The sequence below is a fragment of the Neomonachus schauinslandi genome, chromosome 11 (genome assembly GCF_002201575.2).
Source record: "Neomonachus schauinslandi chromosome 11, ASM220157v2, whole genome shotgun sequence".
Taxonomy (NCBI): domain Eukaryota; kingdom Metazoa; phylum Chordata; class Mammalia; order Carnivora; family Phocidae; genus Neomonachus; species Neomonachus schauinslandi.
In genome coordinates this window covers 104,826,306-104,848,393 of record NC_058413.1, presented here as the reverse complement: position 1 = coordinate 104,848,393, position 22,088 = coordinate 104,826,306, and the positions used below count along the sequence as shown (strand labels likewise).

Sequence of the window (22,088 nt, the reverse complement as noted above, 5' to 3'; positions counted from 1 at the left end):
GAGCATTGGGCATTTCTGGAGGGGAAATGGGAAATTATTTATGGCTTTGCATCAAGCTGGTCGTAAGTAGATATGCTGATTAAGCACATTCACTCATATCTAGGCGTGCTTCTTAAGAAGTAATATACTACATTGGAACTTGAGCAATTTGTTCTTTTTTGGAATACATCATATGCTTGGAATATAATATTTCTGTGATATTTCTTGCTTTTTATTATATAACATCAATGTAAGAATTTATTTGAAAGGGAGTAGTTTATAGGCAGAAAGGAAATTAACATGTATTGAGTATTACTATGTTCTTGCCTTTATATAATTTCATGTAATTCATAGAGCAGTTCTGCTAAGTAAATTATATAATCTTCATCTTTACAGATAAAGAGACTGAGGCTTAGAAATGGTAATTGATTGGCTAAGGTTTGACTGTTAGTGCCAAATCAGTGCTCTTTCCACAGCTAATTCTTTTTTTTCTTGTCTTCCAAATATTGACTGAAGCAAGTCAACTCTTTGCTTTCAGTAGCCTGGCTTTGGAGCTGAATTTAGAGTCCTTCAGATCTGGGTTTGATTCCCCTGTTTATAATCTGGGTACAGTCATTTAATCATTGTAGAATGAAGCTAATGCTCCCCGTACGAATGATAAAATCTGTGTAAAGCGTGTAGCACAGGGCCAGACCATTAGTAAGCCCTTAACAAAGGGTCGCTGCTACGAAGACTACGAGATGGGCTTTTCATTTTACTTTGATCTTGCATCCAGTAATTGGGTCATCTTTGAACATGATGATGGTATCTTAAAACACTTTGAGAATGTTTTTACCTTTTCTTCTGTTTTTAACGTATTAAGTGATTTCCTCTACCTTCAGAAACTAGCTTTATTTTTATGGTCTGTGCCTCAGGTGTATGCAGAAAACTGCATTAATGTTTGTTTGGGTTTTTTAATTGGAGTATAGTTGACACACAATCCTACGTTAGTTTCAGTTGTACAACATAGTGATCCCACAACTCTGTACCTTATGCTGTGCTCACCATGAGTGTAGCTACCATCTGTCACTGTACAACACCATTACAGTTCTATTGATTATATTCCCTATGTGGTGCCTTTCATCTCCATGAATTATTCATTCCAGTACTAGAAGTCTGTACCTCCTACTGCCTTCACCCATTTCACCTGTCCCTGCCACCTTCCCTCCGGAAACAACCAGTTCTCTATGTTTATGAGTCTGTTTCTGCTTTTTATTTATTTTGTTTTTCAGATTCCACATATAAGTAAAATCATATGATATTTGTCTTTCTCAGTCTGCCTTATTTCACTTAGCAGCATAATTCCCTCTAGATCTATCCATGTTTTCAAAAATGGCAAGAGCTCATTTTTTAAATGGCTGAGTAATATTCCATTATACATATAATAAATATGCATGCTTCATCTTCTTTATCCATTCATCTGTCAGGGGTCACTTAGGTTGCTTCCGTATTTTGGTTATTGTGAATAATGCTGCAGTGAACATAGAGGTGTATATATCTCTTTGAATTAGTGTTTTCATTTTCTTAGGGTAAATACCCAGTAGTGGAATTCCTGGATCATATGATTTTTTCTATTTTAATTTTTTGTGGAACCTCCATACTGTTTTCCACAGTGGCTACACCAGTTTGCATTCCCGCCAACAGTGCACAAGAGTTCCTTTTTCTCCACATCCTTGCCAACACATGTTATTTCTTATCTTTTTGATACTAGCCATTCTGATACTTCATTGTAGTTTTGAATTGCATTTCCCTCATAATTAGTGATGTTGAACATCTTTTCATTTGCCTTTTGGCCATCTGTATGTCTTTTTGGGAAAGATGTCTATTCAGGTCCTGTGCCCATTTTTAAATTGGACTGTTTGGCTTTTTTGGTGTTGAGTTGTAGAAGTTCTTTATATATTTTGGATTTTAACTACTTATCAGATACGTCATTTGCAAATATCTTTTCTCATTAAGCAGGTCACCTGTTGTTTTGTTGATGGTTTCCTTCACTGCAGTGCAAAAGAATTTTGGTTTGATGTAGTCCCAGTAATTTATTTTTGCTTTTGTTTCCCTTGCCTGAGGAGACATTTTTAGAAAAATGTTGCTAGTGTCCAAGAGAACACTGCCTATATTTTCTTTAAGGAGTTTTATTGTTCAGGTCTCACATTTAGGTCTTTAATCCATTTTGAGTTTATTTTTGTGGATGGTGTAAAAAAGTGGTCCAGTTTCCTTCTATTGCATGTAGCTCTCCAGTTTTCTCAGCACCATTGATTGAGGAGACTGTCTTTTAACCATTGTTTATTCCTGCCTCATTTGTTGCAGATTTATTAACCATGGAAACTTGGGTTTATTTTGGGGCTCTCTATCCTATTATATTGATCTATGTGTCTATTTTTGTGCCAGTACCATACTGTTTTGAGTACTATAGCTTTGTGAGTACTATAGCTTTGTAGTTTATTTTGAAATTTGGAATTATGGATACCTCCAGCTTTGTTCTTTTTCAAGATTGCTTTGGACATTTGGGGTCTTTTGTGGTTCTATAGAAATGTTAGGATTATTTGTTCTAGTTCTGTGAAAAATGCCATTGGAATATTGATAGGGATTGCATTTAATCTGTAGATTGCTTTGGATAGTAGGACGTTTTAATAATACTAACTCTTACAGTCGATGAGCATAGAATATCTTTCCATTTGTGTCATCTTCAAATTTCTTTCATTGATGTCTTATAGTTTTCAATATACAGGTCTCTTACCTCTTCGATTAAATTTATTCCTAGGTATTTGATTTTTTTTTTTTTTTGGTGTGATAGTAAATGGGATTGTTTTCTTAATTTCTCTTTCTGCTCCTCCGATATGGAAATGCAGTAGATTACTGTACATTGATTTTGTGTTCTGAAACTTGACTGAATTCATTTATTTCCAGTAGTTTTTTGGTGGAGTCTTTAGGGTTTTCCATATATAATATCATGTCTGGAAATAGTGACAGTTTTACTTCTTCCTTCCAATCTGGATGCCTTTTTTTTTCTTGTTTGATTGCAGCAACTAGTATTTCCATTACTATTTTAAATAAAAGTAGTGAGAGTAGAATACTGCAATAATGTTTGTTTTTCCAAGACTATATGTGGGTCTTAGATATAGATTTTAAATGGGGGAAGTTTATTTGATGTCTTAAATAATTCAACATTTGAGGTTCTGTTTTACTCATGATCTATATATCACAGCTTAATACAACAGTTATTAGTGTCTGGTGTCCTGATATCTGTGAGCCCACAGACTGCTACCTAAAGGATAACCTAACTTTAAACAGCAGCGGTTGATGTGGCAGGACAAGCACAGATTGGAGCCAGTCTACAGGCCATTGGTGTCCCCAGACTGTGGATAATATACCCATAGCTCCCTAGAATTGTGAGGATTGGACGAGACCTTGTGTACAAAGTACTCCACACAGTGGCCTGGTGTTTAGTAGGCCCTCTCCTCCCATCTGTTAAAGGGAACGGACTTAGAACACAGATGTCCTGATGTTGTTACAGTTTCTTTCTCTCTTGAATAATAGTATCACTTTACCAACTCTCTGTTTTTGGTAGTTTTGTCCTATTTGAAGTGTTTGATTTCGTAATGGATTTAGTTATTTATCAAGTAAATCATTGGATTTGTTCCCACCAGTGATACCAAGAAGAAGCAGGGAATGAGGAAAAGGAACAACTGTGAAGTGGAAGACGTGGGACCCACAAGTCGTAACAGAAAGAAGGCCAAGTGGGAGACCTTAGAGCCTTTGGATACAGGCCTGTCTTTGGCAGAGGATGAAGAGCTGGTGTTACATCTGCTCAAAAGTCAAAGCTAGATACTCCGTGCTCTTCTCCTTGAAACCTCTGGTCATGATTATGTGGACAAGAAGTTGGAAAAACAAGTGGCTTTGGAACACTTAGGTGACATGAGTCCCACACCCAAAGGACCTTCCCTCAGACCGGAGCGATTCTATCTCTAAGCTTCTTTACAGGACATGCTTGCACTATCCCAGAGCAAACTCAGAGTGCAGGTGGATTATAAAATTTCTTGATCCCATTTTCCAGCATGTGTTCTGTTAGATTTTACCCATGAGTTCCTACATCTTATCATTGGAGACGCTTCCTTTGTTTTACTGGCAACTTCTGGAGACCTTGTTTCATTGTTAGAAATTCCTATCTTGCTTACCACACAGAAATCTCTATGTACTGTAAAACAAAATTGCTCACAGTTTTGATGTATTTAATATCTCTAAAGAGACAGAGGATGGTGGACCAGCCCTGAGAAAAGAGTATTTTTGAATTGTGACGATCAATAATAAACATATTTCCTATAAAATATTAATGTTTTCATTGTGTTCAATAATATGAGAGCACTCTTGGGGGAAGGTTCCTGAGAGTAAAATGCTTGACCAATTCCTGACAGTGAGTTTTTCATATTCTGAAATTAGCCTTCCTAAAGATACCGTTTAACTTATAGATTTCATAGCCATTTTTGAAATCTATAGAAGTCCTGAATCTGAAGACTGTGATCCAAAACCAGTCCCTTAGTGAGCATCCAGCAGGCTGTACGTCTTCTGTAAGAGCCTTGTTCAGCTCGCACCACAGAGCCCCACCCAGAGCCAGCTCCTCATAATGAGTAAGAAGCAGATCAAGCCAGAGCCTGTTTTTGGTTACAAATAACTGTCAGATTTTTTTGTGGGGAAAGAAATCTGGGCCTTGGCATGCTGGTTTTACCATAGATTTATCATCCTCTCACTATTCTCTCCCTTGGCTCTTTCCCACTCCATGTGCAAACACAAGTAATTTTCAGTAACTGGTCCAAATCACTCATAAATCCAAGGAAGGGAATGTCCCACCTGGATATCCCAAAAACATTTCCAACTCAGCCGGAGTCCATATTGTCTCTGAGAAGTTTCTCCTACTTGTGCAATTGGTATCCCTCGTGGGCGATACCGGGAAACTCAACGACTCTCAGCCTCTCCCTTGACCACCCTTCACTGTGCTGGTTCTGTTGATTCTTCTTCATATTACTCTTCTACATGGTTTGTTCCCTCATCTTCCCAGCTTCCGTCTTCAGTCAGAGTTCAGATTCTCCTCCTGACGTGCTCAGATCACACCAGTGACCTCCTAGCTGATCACGGTGCTCCAGCCTCCTGTTTCTCATTTCTCTAGCCGAGCCTTCCACGGTGGCCAGAATTATCTGCATAGCACTGAGCTGAGCGTGTTTCTTCCTAACTGTTTCTTACTTCTGCTCTGGTGCTTATCATGCACTGTTCCAGACATTGTTTATAAGCCTGTCGCCCCTGTTACATGACAAGTTTCTAGACCGTGCTTATCCATCCTGTGTACCCCCCAGAGCCAAATACAGCACCTGCCCCATAATGGATTCTCAGTAAATGCTTATGGAATTAATGAATAAACAGGAATAGTCTGAGACAGTTTGTTAAAAGGTATGTTGTAGTACATTGCATTGTCACCTCTGGTAGGAAGGATATAGAGTGATGAAATTAGAACTGGAAAAAATGGCTATTATGGGGAAGAATGACTATAGATGGGAAAGGAATTTAGGGTATAACAACGTGGGAAGATGTTGAAGATTCTGGTACAGGATCTCTTGGCCTTGACTATTTCCAAAGGACAGAAGGATCTGAGAGTATGTAAACTGAAGGTTTACCATTGAATTCACTCCGTGCAGTTTTGGATTTTGTTTGTTCTGACCCAAATGAGGAATTAGGGCAGTTTTATTACTCCGTATTTGTAAACATTGAATAAATATATTGCCCGGCCTTTAGTTCATAAACTAGTTTGAGTTGTATTCTGTCCCTGGAACTGAATGGATCCTGACTAATATATACATTGTAGGGGATTTTAGTTTGCTGGTTGTGAAAACTAAGATATCAGAACAGTATTGGTAGAAATCTCAAGTAAACAACGCATGATAGATTTTGTTCAGTGTTCTTGTATGGTGTTATTTTTCAGCAAATATTCACTGCACCCCCCACCCCTTAGGAAAAGCGTCATTTTCCCTTTATGCTCCTGTTGGGCCTGGCCCTGTGACTTAGTGTTAGCCCACGTGGAATGTGGTGGAAGCGGCCCTGTGCCTGTTAGAAGCAGAGACTTGAAGGTGCATTGGCCATCAGCCCTCTACCTTGACACCAGCATGGACCAGAGAGATGATACTGCTTCAGTCTGGGTGCAAGGTGATTACAGGACATGTCACACAGACCTGTAGCCACCATGTTCCCTCTAAATCTTGGGGAGCAAGAAACCCAGTGAAACTTGGGGGTTTTTCACAGAAAAAAAGAAACCCAGAACCAATGAGCAAGAACGCTCATCCATTCAATAAATGTTAATAAATTCAGCAACTACCATATGCCAGCCTCTGTACTTGTGAGAAATACAAACCATAGAGTGGAGGGGGAGAAAAGCAAGTTCATCATTTTCGTGCATTATGAAAAGAGGTCGAAAAAGGAAGATGACTTTTTGTGTGTGAGTGTTGTTGGAGTGCAGGAAGTGGGGAGGACATAGGTGGTCACATGGCCTAGGACCCAGAGATTCATTTCTTGCCTGATGCTTCACTGAGGCCAAGAGGCCATTTGTCAGACCCACTCGTGTAAGATGATCCCTCAAATTGCATGAGTCTCTTAGAGCACATACACCCAGCAGCAGAATCCTTTGGAGGACTGCCATCTCATAAGCTTAACATGGCATTTTAGATTTGTTTGGAGCTATAAAAAATGGGTAAGTTTAATTAAATGTAATTAATTTTGTTATACAACATTTGAAATACCCTGAACATGAAAAGTCATCTCCATGCCTGTCAGAGTCTGGCAGGGGATGCAGATGTTCCTGGGAGGTGTGGGGAGGAAGCAGGGATGGGAGGTGGTGATGCAGGTAGAGGGGAAGGAGCCTGCAACCAATATTTGGAAACCTTGTTTCTTGTCCTTTAAGACCATTTTAACCAGAAATGTGATCATGGTGTGATTTTTCTTCGCCGGCCCCTGCTGATCAGACAGCCCAGGGCAGACATGCTTTATATAATACCCCGTGCCTGCTGAATCAGGAGTTGACAGCCAACCCAAAGGCTAGCCATGAGCCCGCGAGAGAGGCTGGTACAAAAAGCTCTGTCCAAACAGGGACAAGTTGGGCAAATAATGTTCTTACTCTCAGAAACTGAAATTTAGGTAGTGAACAGGATAAGGTTAGGAGACAGACCAGGGAGCATGATAGGCAGAAAGTGAGCTCAGATTAGGAGTTAGGTAGGCACAGCTATGAGTGAACGAGAACTCTGGCAAAAATATAAAGAGCACATGGTGAGGGAGCCCCTTGGTCGTGGAACGTGAGGCAAATCCATGGGAAGTAGAGAATCTGGGCCAGAGCAGTGAAGACCTGCAGACCCCTCTTGCTGAGGTCTGAGATCCACACTGACCCTCTAAGGCTTGTGTCTGTGAGGCTTTACTTTCTTCTTGGTCCTATTAGATTCCCGTGCAAGTCTGTCTCCTTCACTTCCTGAGGTGGAAGACTCCATTGCCTCAACCAGTCTGAGTGAGTCTCTGGGGTTTCTGTACCCAGAAGAGCTTCAGTAAGCTCTCGGAGTGCTCGCATGCCCTGCTGCTTAGACTTCAGTGTGCATGGCAGTCAAAGAGCTAATCCTGATCGGTGGCTCCGAGGAGGGGCCCGAGAGTCTGCCTTCCTTACAGGCTCCAGGTGACGGTGTGTCGTTGGCCCTTGGTCACGCTGGAGTAGCAAGGCACTAGTGGAATTCGGAGAGTTATTAAAATCATTATTCACAGATAGGGTTCTGTCAGAGTCCCAGCAGGCAACAGATGGTGCACACAAATTAGCATCGTTCTAAGGGGATTTAATAAACGGATTATTTACACAGGCCAGGGCAGGGTGTGAGGAAATCATACCTGGGGTTAGCCACCCAGATGTGTTCCCACTGCTCACCCTGAAGGAATGAGGGCAGAGGCGGGAAGGAGAGCCAGCCGGAGGTGACCACGGGGAACCAGCCCAGAGAACAAATCCCGGGACCTCGCTGTTGCCTCTCGAGCCCAAAGAGCAAGCTGTCCGTAGAGGTAAACGTGTGCGGTCACCCGGGACACGGAGCGAGGTGGAGAAGCGTAGGGGCCAACGGGAGAAACTGGTGCAGGGATGTGGGGCGGTCACAGATGGAAGCTTTGGGCGGGAGAACAGGAGACGCCGTCCCTTCCGCACTACCGTGTGCCGGGCGCGGCTCCAGGGACTCGGCGCCCAGCGAGGCTGGCCCGCGGGCGCAGCAGCCTGGAAGACGCTGTCGGTAGGGAGGAGTGTGGCCAGCCAGCGAACGCGGGGTAAGGAGCGCAGGCGGGGACTGCCGTGGTGAAGGCCAGCCCGGCCTCTGGGGCGCCTGAAGTCTGAAGGGCAAGGGGCTGCTTCCCAAGCGCGTTAGCAGCCCCTCGGCGGCGGGAGGCGGGTGAAGAGAACTGTCCATCCTGTGGTCCGGAGCCGCTAGAAAATTCAGGAGCGCTGGCCTGCGCCGGCCTTCAGGTGCGGCCATCCTAGCTTCACTGTCTCTGCTGCTCTCACCTCTTCCTCTCCAGTCTCCGAAACTTCTCCTCCCCCTTCATCTTGGCCAATGACCTTACTTCCGATTTCACTGAGAAAGTAGAAACAGTCCCGAGACCGTCCCCAAAGGGCCGCGCCCCACCCACTCACCCGCCTGGCGGCCCCGTGCCTTCCCTCCCGCCGCTGGGGAGGGACTGTCCGCGCTCCGCCTGGGCCCACCCCCTGCCTCCTCACGGATGTCTCTGCTGCACGTGGGTCCTCCCTCCTCAGTATCATCACTCTTCCCTCCCGCCTGGGCTCTTCCCATCCGCCAGTAGACGTGCTGGGGGTGGGGGGTCCCCCACCTTCAACCAAAACCATCCCTCCCCAGCCACAGCGCCATTTCTCTCTTTCTCTCTTTGGTATATGGAACTCCTTGAAAGAGTCGTGTCTGCTCCGTCTATCCTTCCCCCCTTCCCAGTCCTTCGTGCTTCGAGGTACAATTGATACTGAATCAACTGCGCGTTTAAAGTACACGGTTTGAGAAATACTGACCTGTGCACATACCCCGACATGTGCATAGCAGATAACGACCATATACCCACAGGCCCTAAAAGTTTCCTCGTGTTGCCCTCCCCTCCCCGTTTCCCAGCCAGCCACTAATACTTTGAGTCACTGTGGATTGGTTTGCATGTGCTAGAACCGAATATAAATAGGGTTGTACAGTATGCACTCATTTTTGTCTGGCTCCTGGAACTCAGCACCATCTTGCGATGCATCCATGTTGCAATGCATAGTATTGATGAGGAGTAATCCATTGTGTGGATCATACTGCAGTTTATCGCTTCACCATTAACCAACAGGCGGAAAACGTCCACTCTTGGCAATTACAGATAAAACCACTGCGTGTGGTCCCGTGTTTTCATGTCTCTTGGGTGAACGGCTGTCTCAGGTGGTAGTTGTATATTTAACTTTTTAAGAAACTCACCAGGTGGTCTTTCAAACGGGCTGTATCATTTTACATTGTCGCCAGTGGTGTGTGAGAGTCCCAGCTTCCGCACACTCTCACCAACACTTGACACAATCAGTCTTTTTAATTTTAGCCCTTTTAGTGGGTACGTAGTGGTATCTCATTGTGACTTTAATCCGCATCTCCCTCATGGCTAACCACGTGGAGCATCTTTTCATATGCTTATTTGGCATCCATATGTCTTCTTTGGTGAAATGTGTCTTCAAATATTTTGCCGGTTTTTTTAATTTGGTTGGTTGTTTTCTTTTTGAAATTTATAAATTTATCTGATGTTCCAGACACAAGTCCTTTATCAGATACGTGATTTGCAAATATTTGCTCCCCCCGTGGCTTGTCTTTTCATTCTCTTGTTTCCTGATTGTCTTTTGAAGAGCAGAGCTTTTAATTTTGATGATGTTTATTTTTTCTTTTGTTGATCATGGGGTTGATGTCATATCCAAGAAGTCTTTGTTTATCTCAAGGTCACAAAGATTCTCTCCTATGTTTTCCTCTAAAAGTTTTATAGTTTTAGGCTTTCCACTCAGATTCATGCTGCATTTTGAATTAATCCTTGTCTGTGGTGCAAGATGTAGATCGAACTTCCTTTTTGGGCATGTGGATATCCAGTTGATCCAACATCATTTGTCAAAAAGACTGTTTTTTCCTCCGCTGAATTGCCTTTGCACTTTGTCATGCCAGAAAGTAAGAAAATGCTCAAAAAGAAAAAGCTCACAATGCAGTGGTATGCCAAAGGGGCGTATGGGAGCCAACTGAAAGCTCTCTCAATGGCCAGAGTGGAGAAAGATTGAGCAACAAAATAAATGAAGTAGGACTGAATTATAACCCTGTATATATATATATATATATATATATATATATAAGGATCCATAAGTCCATGCTGATCTAAATAAATGACTAAATAAATATGGGAGAAGAGACAAATCTCCCATGTAGAAGAATCCCAAATAACTTACGTAGATACTCTGCCCTCAAGGAGGTGGGCTATGTATAGTGACTTTCTTCCGAAGAGGATGGTATGAAAAGAAAGGGGAAAACAAAGGGAGTAACTTCACAGCGAAAACCTGACAAACACCACCTCAGCCAGGTGGCCAAGTCCTTAGCAACAGCGGCCCACGACTTGACAGTGCGCACTCTGGATACCATGGTATGGGGATGGCACGCTGCCTCCGTGGTCTTCCTCCCCTAAACGCATAACCTCAATATGATCATGAGAAGAGACGTCAGAAAGATCCAGGTTGAGAGGCGTCCTACAACACAGCTGACCAGTGCTTCTCAAAACTCTCAAGGTCATCGAAAAAGGGAAGTCTGAGAAATGCTTACAGCAGGAGCTTAAGTAGGAGACATGCTAACGAAATATAGTGTGGTGGCCTGGATGGGACCCTGGAACAGAAATACGACCTTAGATAAAGACTAAGGAAATCTGAATAAAGAATGGAGTTTAGTAAATAATAATTTATCAGTATTGGTTCATTAATTGTGAGAAATGTCCCATAATCATGTTAAGATATTAAAAACAGGGGAACTGGGAGCAGAGCCTATGGGAACTCTGTACTAGCTTCACAATTACTCCGTAAGCCTTTTAATGATGAAAAAGTTTTAAATGAAAAGCTTATTTTAAAAATGACACATAGCAGATGCAGCATATTTTATATAATCTAATCTCTTATGATTGAACGTTTAAGTAGTTTCTAAATTTTTGCTTTTAAACACATTTATGATGAGCATCCTTACGATTAAATCTTTGCACACATCTGTTACTGTTCCCTTTAGAATAAGTTTGTAGAAGTGAAGTTGAGGGATAACAGGTATGCATATTATAATTGTATTAAGGATTTTGATACAATATACCTAATGCACTTTCAACGGAAGAATGTAAACTCCAAATAATGAGGTATGACCAGTTTTGGAAAGAACTGTGATATTTTTCCTGTCCAAGCCAGTCACATCAAAATACCATGAAATGGTCCCATCAGCTCCCTGAGAAAGTCACCTGCCGATGTCTGAATTCGTGAGGCCTGCGTTCAGAGGCGCACCTTGCACTGGGTGTCTGCAGTCCATACAACAGATTCTTGAGCCTTTGCAGGCACAGGTCTCTGTCAGAAGACATCACTTCCTCATGCTGAGCTGGACCAACCCAGTATAAAAAAAAATACAGCTCTCTAGATATCCAGAGGAGGTGACAGAGCCCTCCTGGATTTCATCAGTCAGTGAATCTAAGACCAATATCACAGATGAGTGGTTCTCAAAGTGTGACCACCAGCATCAGCATTACCTGGAAATGTGTTAGAAATGCAAATTCTTCAGGCCCCAACCTAGATGTACTGAATTGGAAACTCTCTGGTTGGGACCCAGAAATTTGTGGGGTTTGTGTTTTTGGTGTCTTTTTTTTTTTTTTTTTTTGAGAAGAATATGCTCCTAAAAATGTAAATTGCTTTAGAGGTGCTTGGGTGGGTCAGTCAGTTGGGCATCCGACTCTTGCTTTTGGCTCAGGTCATGATCTCAGGGTCGTGAGCTCGAGCCCCACATCAGGCTCCACGATGAGCAAGGGGTCTGCTTAAGATTCTCTCTCTCCCTCGCCCTCTGCCCCACCCCCACTCACACACGTTCTCTCTCAAAAAAAAATTATATACATTAAATTTAAGTAGCTTTATAAGATGCAATTCATAGGCCATATAATCCACCCATTTAAAATAAAAAATTCATCGGTTTTTAGTTACTCACATATGTGTGCAATCATCACGACAATCAATTTTAAAATATTTTCGTTATTACCAAAAGAAAGCCTGTACCTTTCAGCTGTCACCTCCTCTTTTCCCCCAGCCCTATGCAACCACTAATCTACTTTCTGTCTTTATGGATTTGCCTGTCCTATAAACCAAATAGTACAATATGTAGCCTCTTCTGTCTGACTTTGTTTTTGCACTTAGCACAATTTTTTCGAGGTTCATCCATGTTGTAGTATGTCAGGGCTGCATTGCTCATGGCCGTGTGGTGCTCCGTTATGTGGCGAAACCACGTGTTTACCTGTCCGTGAGTCAGTGGCCATTTGGGTTATTTCTTTCTTTTTTTTTTTTTAAAGATTTTATTTTCATTTATTTGACAAAGAGAGAGAGACACAGCAAGAGAGGGAACACAAGCAGGGGGAGTGGGAGAGGGAGAAGCAGGCTTCCCACGGAGCAGGGAGCCCGATGTGGGGCTCGATCCCAGGACCCTGGGATCATGACCTGAGCCGAAGCAGACGCTTAATGACTGAGCCGCCCAGGCGCCCCAGAAGTGCCTAACTTTAACCAGGAGGAAAATCAACAGCACATTTGCTGTTATATCTTAATAACTTGAGAATATATTAGATGTATTTCTTTCTTTTTTTTTTAAGATTTTATTTTTATTTATTTGACAGAGAGAGAGAGACAGCTAGAGAGGGAACACAAGCAGGGGGAGTGGGAGAGGAAGCAGACTCCCTGCCGAGCAGGGAGCCCGATGCGTGGCTTGATCCCAGGACCCCGGGATTATGACCCGAGCCGAAGGCAGACGCTCAACGACTGAGCCACCCAGGCGCCCCCATTTGGGTTATTTCCACCTTTGGGCGACAGTGGCCCATGCTGCTGTGGACACTCCTGGGCAGATGTGTGTCCACGGGCTCTTCTGCTGACGCCCGTGCACACCACAGTTTGAGACGCGGCCGTGTAGACGAGGCGGAGAGCCCGTAGGAGAGTGTTCTTTTCCGTAAGTGGACAGGACCATCTGTCCGTTAGGCCAGAGTCAAAGTAGAAAGGCAAGAGCCGAGGCAGCGGGCACTGCGTGGGCACAGTGGAAGTGCTCTCGTTGGGACCACAAGGCCACCCCTCACTAACTGGCCAGCACCTCACCATGCTGTGAGCACCACCTGGGCTCCTCTTCGGAGGGAATGCCTTCCTGGCACCGCGGGTCCCCCTGTTCCTGGGTTTTAGGAAGCATTCCTCTCTGTGCTCTCCGCTGACCTCCACGCTCAGGGACGGCCAAGCGTCTCCATCCTACAGATCAGGTCCTCGAGGCACAGCGAGAATAAGTGTCCTGCCTGAAGTCACAGGTGGGACGTGACCAGGGTGGGGGGGGTCCGCCTCGGCCTCGGTAGCCCCGACGTCACTCCCACAGACCTCACACCACGATCACCGGAGGGGCTTTTGCAGCCTCCACACCCAGAGACGCGATTGAATTGGGCTGAGAGGAGACCCCAGCCTTGGTATTTTTTAAAGGCCTCCTGGGAGATCCGCCCCCCCCCCACCCAATGACTTCCTTCTTTTTTCTCTTTCCTACTCTTCCTTTTTGAAATAATTTCAGACATACACAAAAGATGCAGAATAGCGAAAGTAGTCCTGTATGTCCTGCCCCGTAGCGTTCCCAGATGTCCCCGTCTCACTCACCTAAACACAACATAACCGTCCACGTCAGACCATTCACTCATCTACGGACCTTGTTCCAATCGCATCGATTGCAATTCTGGGGCATTTCAGACGCTCCAGCTCCTCAGGGTCCTTGCATCTTTCCCGGGTGATCTTAACGTGCATGCAGGGTGAGCACTGCTGGGGTGGACAGTGGAGCTCCACAGTTAGTGCTTGACACACGGACCTAGCGTCCCCCACTCATTCTCCAACATGGAAGAGCCACGTCCAAAAATCTGGGACATGGCCAGGCTCTTGTTATGCTGCCGATGGGACGAATCAGTTGAAGACTCCTGACTATTTTTTATGAAGTGTCAGTTGTTACATCTGCCAGGGGGAGAAATGAGGCTAGTTCTATTCATAGCAAGGTTACCAGCACCCCAGTGGCCACGGGAAATGGTGCATCGGGGAAGGAAGAGGTAAGGGGCTTCCACATATTAACTTGCGATTCAGAGGTCGAGAGCGCTGCTTAACAGAATGACTTTCTCCGGATGTAAATGTCTTGAATGCAATTTAGATTTTAATTAGAGATGTGTCGCACCTTCAGGTAGCAGTATTTATAGAGGGAGGCCAAAGACGCCAAACTGAAAACCTTACAGCTCTTACAGATGGTTTATTAAATTAAAGAGCATCTCGCAACCTCTAGTCTTGACCCTGCCGTTGCCAAGATGACTCACTGAAGCATTGGCCTGTGAGTTATCCTGAGTGATTGGCTGGGCGCTCGGGCTCAGTGCGTCGCCCCACAACCCACTAAGCCGGGTAATTCATAAGGGTTTTTATTTTTATTTTCTCCTCCAGTCTTTATCCGATTAGAATTTTCATCCTCGTCTATTTATTATCTCCTGCTCTGAGTAAAAACACACCTGTGTTTCTGCTTGTGTGCAAATTAGCCTGGCCCCGGAGGCCCCAGGGCTCGCGGAAACCCATCCACGAGTAAGGAAAAATGTTATTAAATTGGAAACTGCGTCCCCGTCACCAGCGCTGGATTCCTCTAGGCCACAGATGTTCACTGTCAGCAAATACTTCCTCTGTGAGGCACCCACTTGGAAGCACTTGAACCTAATCGCATTACACGTGTGCTTATATCAGAAACCGTGTGCACAGATAGGTCGGCGGCCCTCAGCGACTCGGAGGAAACCGCCGGCCATCCTGTCACACAGCCCTCAGGGCTGATGGCCTGCAGGTCACAGCACAGCAGGCTCGTGGCCCTGGCTTCAGGAGATGCTGCTCCCTCTGCCAGCGACGCCCTTTGCCCCCACCTGTGCACACGCCTTCTTTTCCTGACTCACCACCACCGCCTCCTCTCAGAAGCTTTCCTTGATTTCCTCCCCCAACCTGAGTCCCAAGTCTTCTCCGTGTCTTTGCACAACATCCAGGCTTTTATGTGCCGTAGTATCATTGTTGACGTGTCTGATTTCCCCCTGTTCTAGCCCCCGCCCAGTGCCTGCTACACAGCACGCGCCTAAGACGGGCTTGTGCAAGTGGGTGAATGACGGCCCCGTGCTGCTCATCCAGCCGAACGGGGCGCCAAGCGCTGTGCTAAGCCATGGCATCCACTGTCTCCTTTAATACAGACAGCAGTTCCGGGAGGAGGGGATTATTTCACAGATGCGGAAACTGGTTGAGACGCTAGGGGACTTGCTTCCACATCACCCAGAGTCGGGATTTGAACCCGGCGTGACTAATGGCGAAGCTGGGCCTCTCGGCCCCCGCCCTGCACAGCCTCAGCTGAATGCGGGCAGGGCTGGCCCAGCAGCCGACGGCCCGCCTGGAGAACGGAAGGTCGTGCAGTGCACTGAGCTGTGGGACTCCCGGGCCTCGGTTCGCTGTGCAAGGCCTTCAGGTTGCAGAGGCAGTGGCCTGGCCCCGGCCCTGTGAAGGCGGTGCGCCCCGCTTGCTGCCGGCACCCACCATCCCCGCTTTGCACTGTTGGCTGGAAGGATGGCCTGGGACGGCCGCAGGTATGGCACAGCCGCCCGGCCCGGCGCCTGGCACCCGAGAGCTGCCCGCAGCTCAGCCTCAGTGGCAGTGTGCGGAGGCTCGCGGCTCGCCGCTCACGGTCTGGCTGCTTGAGAAGGACCGCGAGCCACGGTTTCCGACCGGCCTCTTGAGCTTCGCAGACAGTTCGTTCTCTCGGGCTCAGCCCCGACCTTCCCCAGGGAGGGGAAAGCTACCCGTCCAGCCCAGGAGGCAGCAAGTCGATGGGAGGGGAGGACTGGGTTCCATGCCTCCCCAGGGGTGAGCGCTCCAGCGGGGATGTCGTGTGGGGACCGAAGCCCCAGCGTCCCTCAAGTTTTGCCCCCCGGCTCTTCAGGTGAGTCATGCTCTGATCCGAGCTCCTCTCAGGCACACAGCCCCCAATGTTTTGGAACCGCAGGGAACGGAGAGACCCTTTGTGTCTGGAGTCGCCTGCCCTTGCTTCCTGGCTTTTCAGATGAAGAGGTCACTCATCGTGGAAAGAGTACGGACACTTTCAGGGTTTCAGAGACTCAAGAGGGGACTCTCTACTGGGGAAGGCTCTTGTTTCTGTAAAATACTGCTCTGTCTCGACCTCCTCTTTCCCTCCTACGTCTGACAGCCAGAATGTGTGTGGGGTGGCTCAGGTTTCAGCAGGGGCTGTCTGGGTTATTCAAAGTTCCTTTTCTTCCCTCCCTGGGATAATACTAATCCATATATGGAGGTCTCCCCGGCATCCTGAGCGTGATCCTCACAGAACCTTCTAAGTAAAGACACCTTTCCCCCCTCCCCCCCATGCGGAAGGCTTGGCCTCGCGGGCACCTCTGCCCTCCCTGCTTCGCCGCCGCAGCTGACCAGGGCAGTCCGCAAGCCCGTCTCTTCTCAGCCGGCTGTGCCCCTGCTGCATAAAGCGAGCCCTTTCCGCCATGACTGAGGCAGCTCTGAGGACCCGCCGGAAGTGACTCTCTCGCTGGAGATTCACCACGAAGCTCGTGTCTGTGGGCGACCCCGGGGCGCGCGAGGCAGAGACAGCCGGGGCGCCTGCGGTTGGCAGGCCGAGAAGTGAGCGGGGCGAGGTCGGAGCACCTGTTTGTTAAGTGGGGAGATCCAACAAATGGCTGGCCCTCCAGGGGGTGCTCCGTGTGTGTTTGGACAGACTCGGGGGCTTCAGGGCTTCGTTGGAGGCAGACGCCCGCGAAGGCCGTGCGGGTAAGCCGCTCGAGCCGCTGAAGACCTTGCTTCTGCTCTGCCATTGAATCTTTGCAGGGACCTGAGAAGAGACCCCCAAGGAGTTCTTGTTTGGGTGGGATTTTCTTCTCTGTGTTGGAGAAGGTTATTGAGTTCTCAAAAAAAAAAGGAAATGAGCCCTGTTCCGAGAGACTCAAGAAGCTGCCTTTAAAAAAATAACAGAAATGATGGTTTTTTCCTGCCGTTCTGTCTCAGGGACAGCGGGCTGCATTCATGGGATTGCTGCCTGGGCACCGGGAGGAGAGGCTCAGCACCTGTCTGAGAAGGTGCTTTGACCTCAAGTGCTCTCAGGGGCACTTGGGGCTGAGTATTTTGTTCACACACACAGTTTGGGGTCCTATAGCAGTAATTAGGAAACCGACCTGCCTTAAATTCTTTTTACTGTTTCTCAAGGACAAGTTGGCAACATCCATCACGAGCCGTGAATCATGTGCTTCTTTTACCCACAGGCTCCATTTTCATCAATTCATGCCAAGGAAATAATAGAGGATCGGGAAGGGTCTTCATTTCAGCTGGTTTATAATAACAACAAACAACATAAATTCCTAACGAGCGAGAGTAGATGAGCAAGAGAAGCTGGTGCGTTCGCCACAGACCTGGCTCCGATTCTGCTCCCGTGGACGAAGGGCGGGGTGGGTTTGGGGGCACTGCCAGCCATGCACCACTGGTGGCCGAAGAGCCGAGCACAGTCCCAAGGAGCAGACAGAGAGGAGGTGCAGACAATGGACAGCATGCCACCGCGGGTCCCCTTTGCCCGGGCTTCCTGTCAATGTATTAGCTGACTGTTCTCGGTGCCTAGGTGCACAGATGCAGGTGGGCCAAGGACTTCCGTTCACCATTCCCCACGTGCCAGCGTCAGTCCTTTCTCTCCTGCTTGGGAAATGGTATTAGATTTCGGGTTCATCTGATGGCATTCTGAAAGGGCCTGCGCGGGCTCTCGTCACAGCCCTCCCAACTCATCTTCCCTCCAGAGCCACAGAGACCTTCTAAAACCAGTAGAAGCCCCTCCGTCACCTGCTTACAGCCCTCCAGAACCTTTCCAGTATTCTCAGGTTAAGGTTTAAAACCTTTGCCTTGATTCACAACGTCCTCTGCAGTGTGGCCTCTGCCAACTTCAGCGGCTCCATCGCTTTGCCGTTCTTCGGCCACACGGGTTGTATCAGCTCTTGAGTAAGAGGTCCGTTCTCTCCCATCTCAGGACCTTTGCACATGCTGTTCTCCCCGTGCAGAGCGCTCTTCTTGTTTTTCTCAGGGGCAACTCCTTCATCCTTCAAGATCTTTGAGTAAATGCCACTTCCTCACGGGGACTTGCCTGTCTCCCCACGTGTGCTGTCCACGTCCATTCCCGTGGCACTTTTGGAGCCCCTATAAAACACGTTGCTACTTGTGTGGTAATGTCTTCCCCCCCCCTGGACAATAGCCTGAGGACAGGGTCTGAATCTCTCTGTCTTGTTAGACTCTGTGTCATATGGGTGAATCAATAGAGCATTTGGATTCTTTGGGCGTGGTGTCATCGTTTCAAATGAAGGGCATTAGCCCCGGGTGGGAGTTATGTTGGGGAGGGGCTGCCAGCCTAAGGAGCAAGGCTTTCCTTGAGGAATGTTAAAAGGTAAGCAAAGTATTCACTGACCTTGAGGGGGAAACATGAATTTTAGATGTTGAAGAAGCTGAAACAGGTAGAAATCAGATATTTCAGAAGGTGTAAAAAATAGTCTGACCTTGCCTTCAGAGCATCCCTGGCCTCTGGGATATATTTGTATACAGCTGTCACTTCCTATTTATATATTAGCCTGGAGGGGCTGTGGGTAGGCAGGTGGACTGAAGGTGAGTCTATGTGGGGTGAGAGAGGGGAGGGGAAGAATGCAGAGAAGCCTCTCCTCTTCCATATCTCCGACGTCCATTTACAAATAGTTTCTGGAGACTTACCAGTGTGTCTGACACTGTGCTGGGCACTTTGGGGGATTGGAGGGGCAGGTGCTACAGAGACAGAGGATTGAAAGCTCGAGGTTGGTGGAAACACAGGAAAGACAATAGTCCGCATAAGCCAGGTAGGAGAAGATGTCACCGGAGGTGGTGAATTTCAGCCAAGCCTTAAGGACAAGTTGGAATTTTTCTGTAGAAAAAGAAGGGAAAGAGCATTCCAGAAAAGGGAATAACAGGAGTTTGGACAGAAAATCCTGGAGCGTTGGAGCCATAGTGAGGAAGTCGAGCAGGACATGCATCAGGAACCCAGGCTGGAAAGTGGTGATAATCGTAATAGCAGCCGATGTTTAGCAGACACGTCTTATGTGCCAGACCCCCGCTTAAGTGCTTGAGCCGAATTATCTCAGCTTGTACGTGGCAGAGCCCAGGTGTTCAGCCAAAGCAATCTAACTCCAGAGCCACCCTTATAAGCACGGGGCTGGCTAGTCCACACTGTTGAGGAAACCAAACGCTGTGCTGAGCTTCCGGGAGGGGACGAGGGTTGGGGAAAGATTTTACCATTTGGAAAATGGCCCATTCAGACCGTGCTTTAGAAAGAGCTGCATGCAGACCAGATGTGCTGGACGTCATGGGAGGCAGAAAACGTGGGAGGCTACCCCACCCCCAGTAAAGGAAGGGCATCCTTAACAAGCAAAACTCACAAGTGAGCCAACGACGTGCAAGAGCTGTTGCCACGGATGGAAGACGAGTGAGTTCTAGAGCTTCGAGACAGTGGGGCCGGCTGAACAGAATGCATCCGTTATAACTCAGGAGAAGGGACAGCTCGGGATTTCCTTTGCCTCTTTGTTGTGGAATCACCCCGTGTTTGCTACCAAATATACTGCTTTGTGTCCCCCCCCAAATTCGTGCTCACCCTGAACCTCACAGCGGGACCTTCTTTGGAAATAGGGTCTGACAGATGTAATTAGTTCAGCTGAGGTCATTCTGGAGTGACGTGGGCCCACGAGCAAGAGCGATGCAAACACACGAGCAGAGACACACGCACACGGGGGTGGGGTTGGGCCTCGTGGAGACCGAGGCAGATTGCGATGACTCGGCTCCGAGCCGAGGAACACCAGGTATTGCCGGCCACCGCCAGAAGCTGGAGGAGGCAAGGCAGGAGCCCCCCCCAAAGCCTTCAGAGGGAGGGTGGTCCTACCTGCTAACACCTTGATTTTGGACTTCCAGCTTCCGGAACTGTGAGAGAGTACCTTTCTATTATTTTAAGCCACCCAGTTTGTGCTGGTTTGTTCTGGCAGCCCTAGGAAGCCAGGACACCAAGGGAGCTGAGATCTATCCATGCCCCTAGTTGTGTGGTCACGGAGCCGCAGCCCAGGTGAACCAGCTGCAGACCTCGTGTTCAGGGCATGGACTCTGGATCTCAGTCGCCCTGCACCTTGCACTGCTGGGTGACCTCGCCCAAGCCGCTCAGATGCCGTGTGCCTTGGGTTTCTTTCGTGTGAGAGCAGTTACTACGAGGCCCTACTTCCTAGGGTTGCTTTGAGGACAACGTGAGTTGACGTACGTTAGCATTTAGATAGAGAGCTGGTTGCCGTTACCTGTCGTTGCCGAGGGCATCGTTCACTTTGCAGCGAGGAACAAGATGCCATGACCTTGGGCGCTTATCCCCCTCACTCTGAGCCCGTGTGCCCCGCCTGTGTGCCCGGCATCCCCCACGTTCCAGACCCACGCCGCCCTGTGCATGGTCTTGTGAGGCAGGCTGCGGGGGCCGGTGCACAGACTGAGCACGAGGTTGATGACACACTCGTGTGCATCTAAGACTCAGGTCTGTATGTGCCAGGGTGGGGCTCTTCTACCCGAGAGCCATCTGTGATTTGGATGGTGCGGTGCCCCAAGGGCCTGCACATCTGTTTGCTCCAGAAGAGCTGGTGTCCGTTGCCAAGCGGTACAGAGAGGCCGCAGCTGTTGGATCCCAGGAATCACACCTCCTGGTCTCACAAGGCCTATTTCAAATGCAAGGGTCTGGGAAGAGCTCCAAGAGCATTATTTGGAGCCTCTCTTTCCCAGACCCAGCCTATCCCACTGGTCGCAGGGTAGCACCTGCTGAGCATACCAATTCTGAGTTTTGTGCTGGCAGCAGAAAAGACTTGAGAAGAAATTGAAGTGTTCTCTGGGGTTTTCACCCTATTAGCGTGCCCTGGTTTCTTAGGACTCTTGGCTTCTCTAAATCCAGGCTCTCCTAGGGCTGGGGAGGCAGTCATCCCGCCTACTGTCCAGCGTTCTGACTTATAGAATATAAACACAAAGAACTGAGCCAAGCAGGGGTCTGCATGTCACCTTTATTTCCCAAAGTAAGGGCTCACCAGTAACCGAGGTAGGCTTGATGTCAAAATGGGGCTTTTGGCCCCTTCCCCCACCTCAAAATCAGATCTGCCCAGTGTGGTGGAGAAACATGGTCGCAAATGCTTTGACCCTCCTGCCACTTCCAGGAGGATCGATGGTCCCTATTCTGGGATCTGGGTGGACTCTGAGTGCTTTGGTCAAGATGGTATGGGCAGAAGTGACTCTCTGCCAGGCGCCCAGCTATTCTTCTTCTGGCCTTTTGGAGCATTCACCCTTAGAGCCTTGGGCGGCCTATGAGATATTCAGCCACCTTGCTGGAGACACCATGTCGCAAGGCCCTGAGACTCCTTGTCACAGAGGAGGGAGCACCAGCTAAGCCCCACCATCCAGTCATCCCCGTGGCGGTGCCAGGCAGGGCGGGTGAAGCTGGGAGCCCTGACCCGGCCCAGCCACCAGCTGCGTATGACAGGGTACATCCAGGCGGTGCCGTGTGGGGCAGAAGAATTACCCAAATTCCCAGTCTACAACATTATGATAGAGCATAGCCGTTGTCCTTGGGCACCACGCTCTGGAGTAGAAATTGAAATGTGTTCCTCGGAAATAGATAAATGGGACCTTCCCCGAGTCCCAGGTGGAGGAG

General features: G+C 47.7%; 1 protein-coding gene across 1 annotated transcript in view; it reads left to right on the top strand.

The window, feature by feature from the left end:
- DDX10 (DEAD-box helicase 10) overlaps positions 1-4,360 on the top strand; it is a 269,843-nt gene extending 265,483 nt beyond the window's left edge. Inside the window, exon 18 of the mRNA XM_021696556.1 lies at positions 3,663-4,360. Coding sequence (XP_021552231.1) covers positions 3,663-3,840 — 178 coding nt within the window. The 3' untranslated portion in view covers positions 3,841-4,360. The remainder of the gene's footprint in view (positions 1-3,662) is intronic.
- Positions 4,361-22,088: the final 17,728 nt, after the last annotated feature.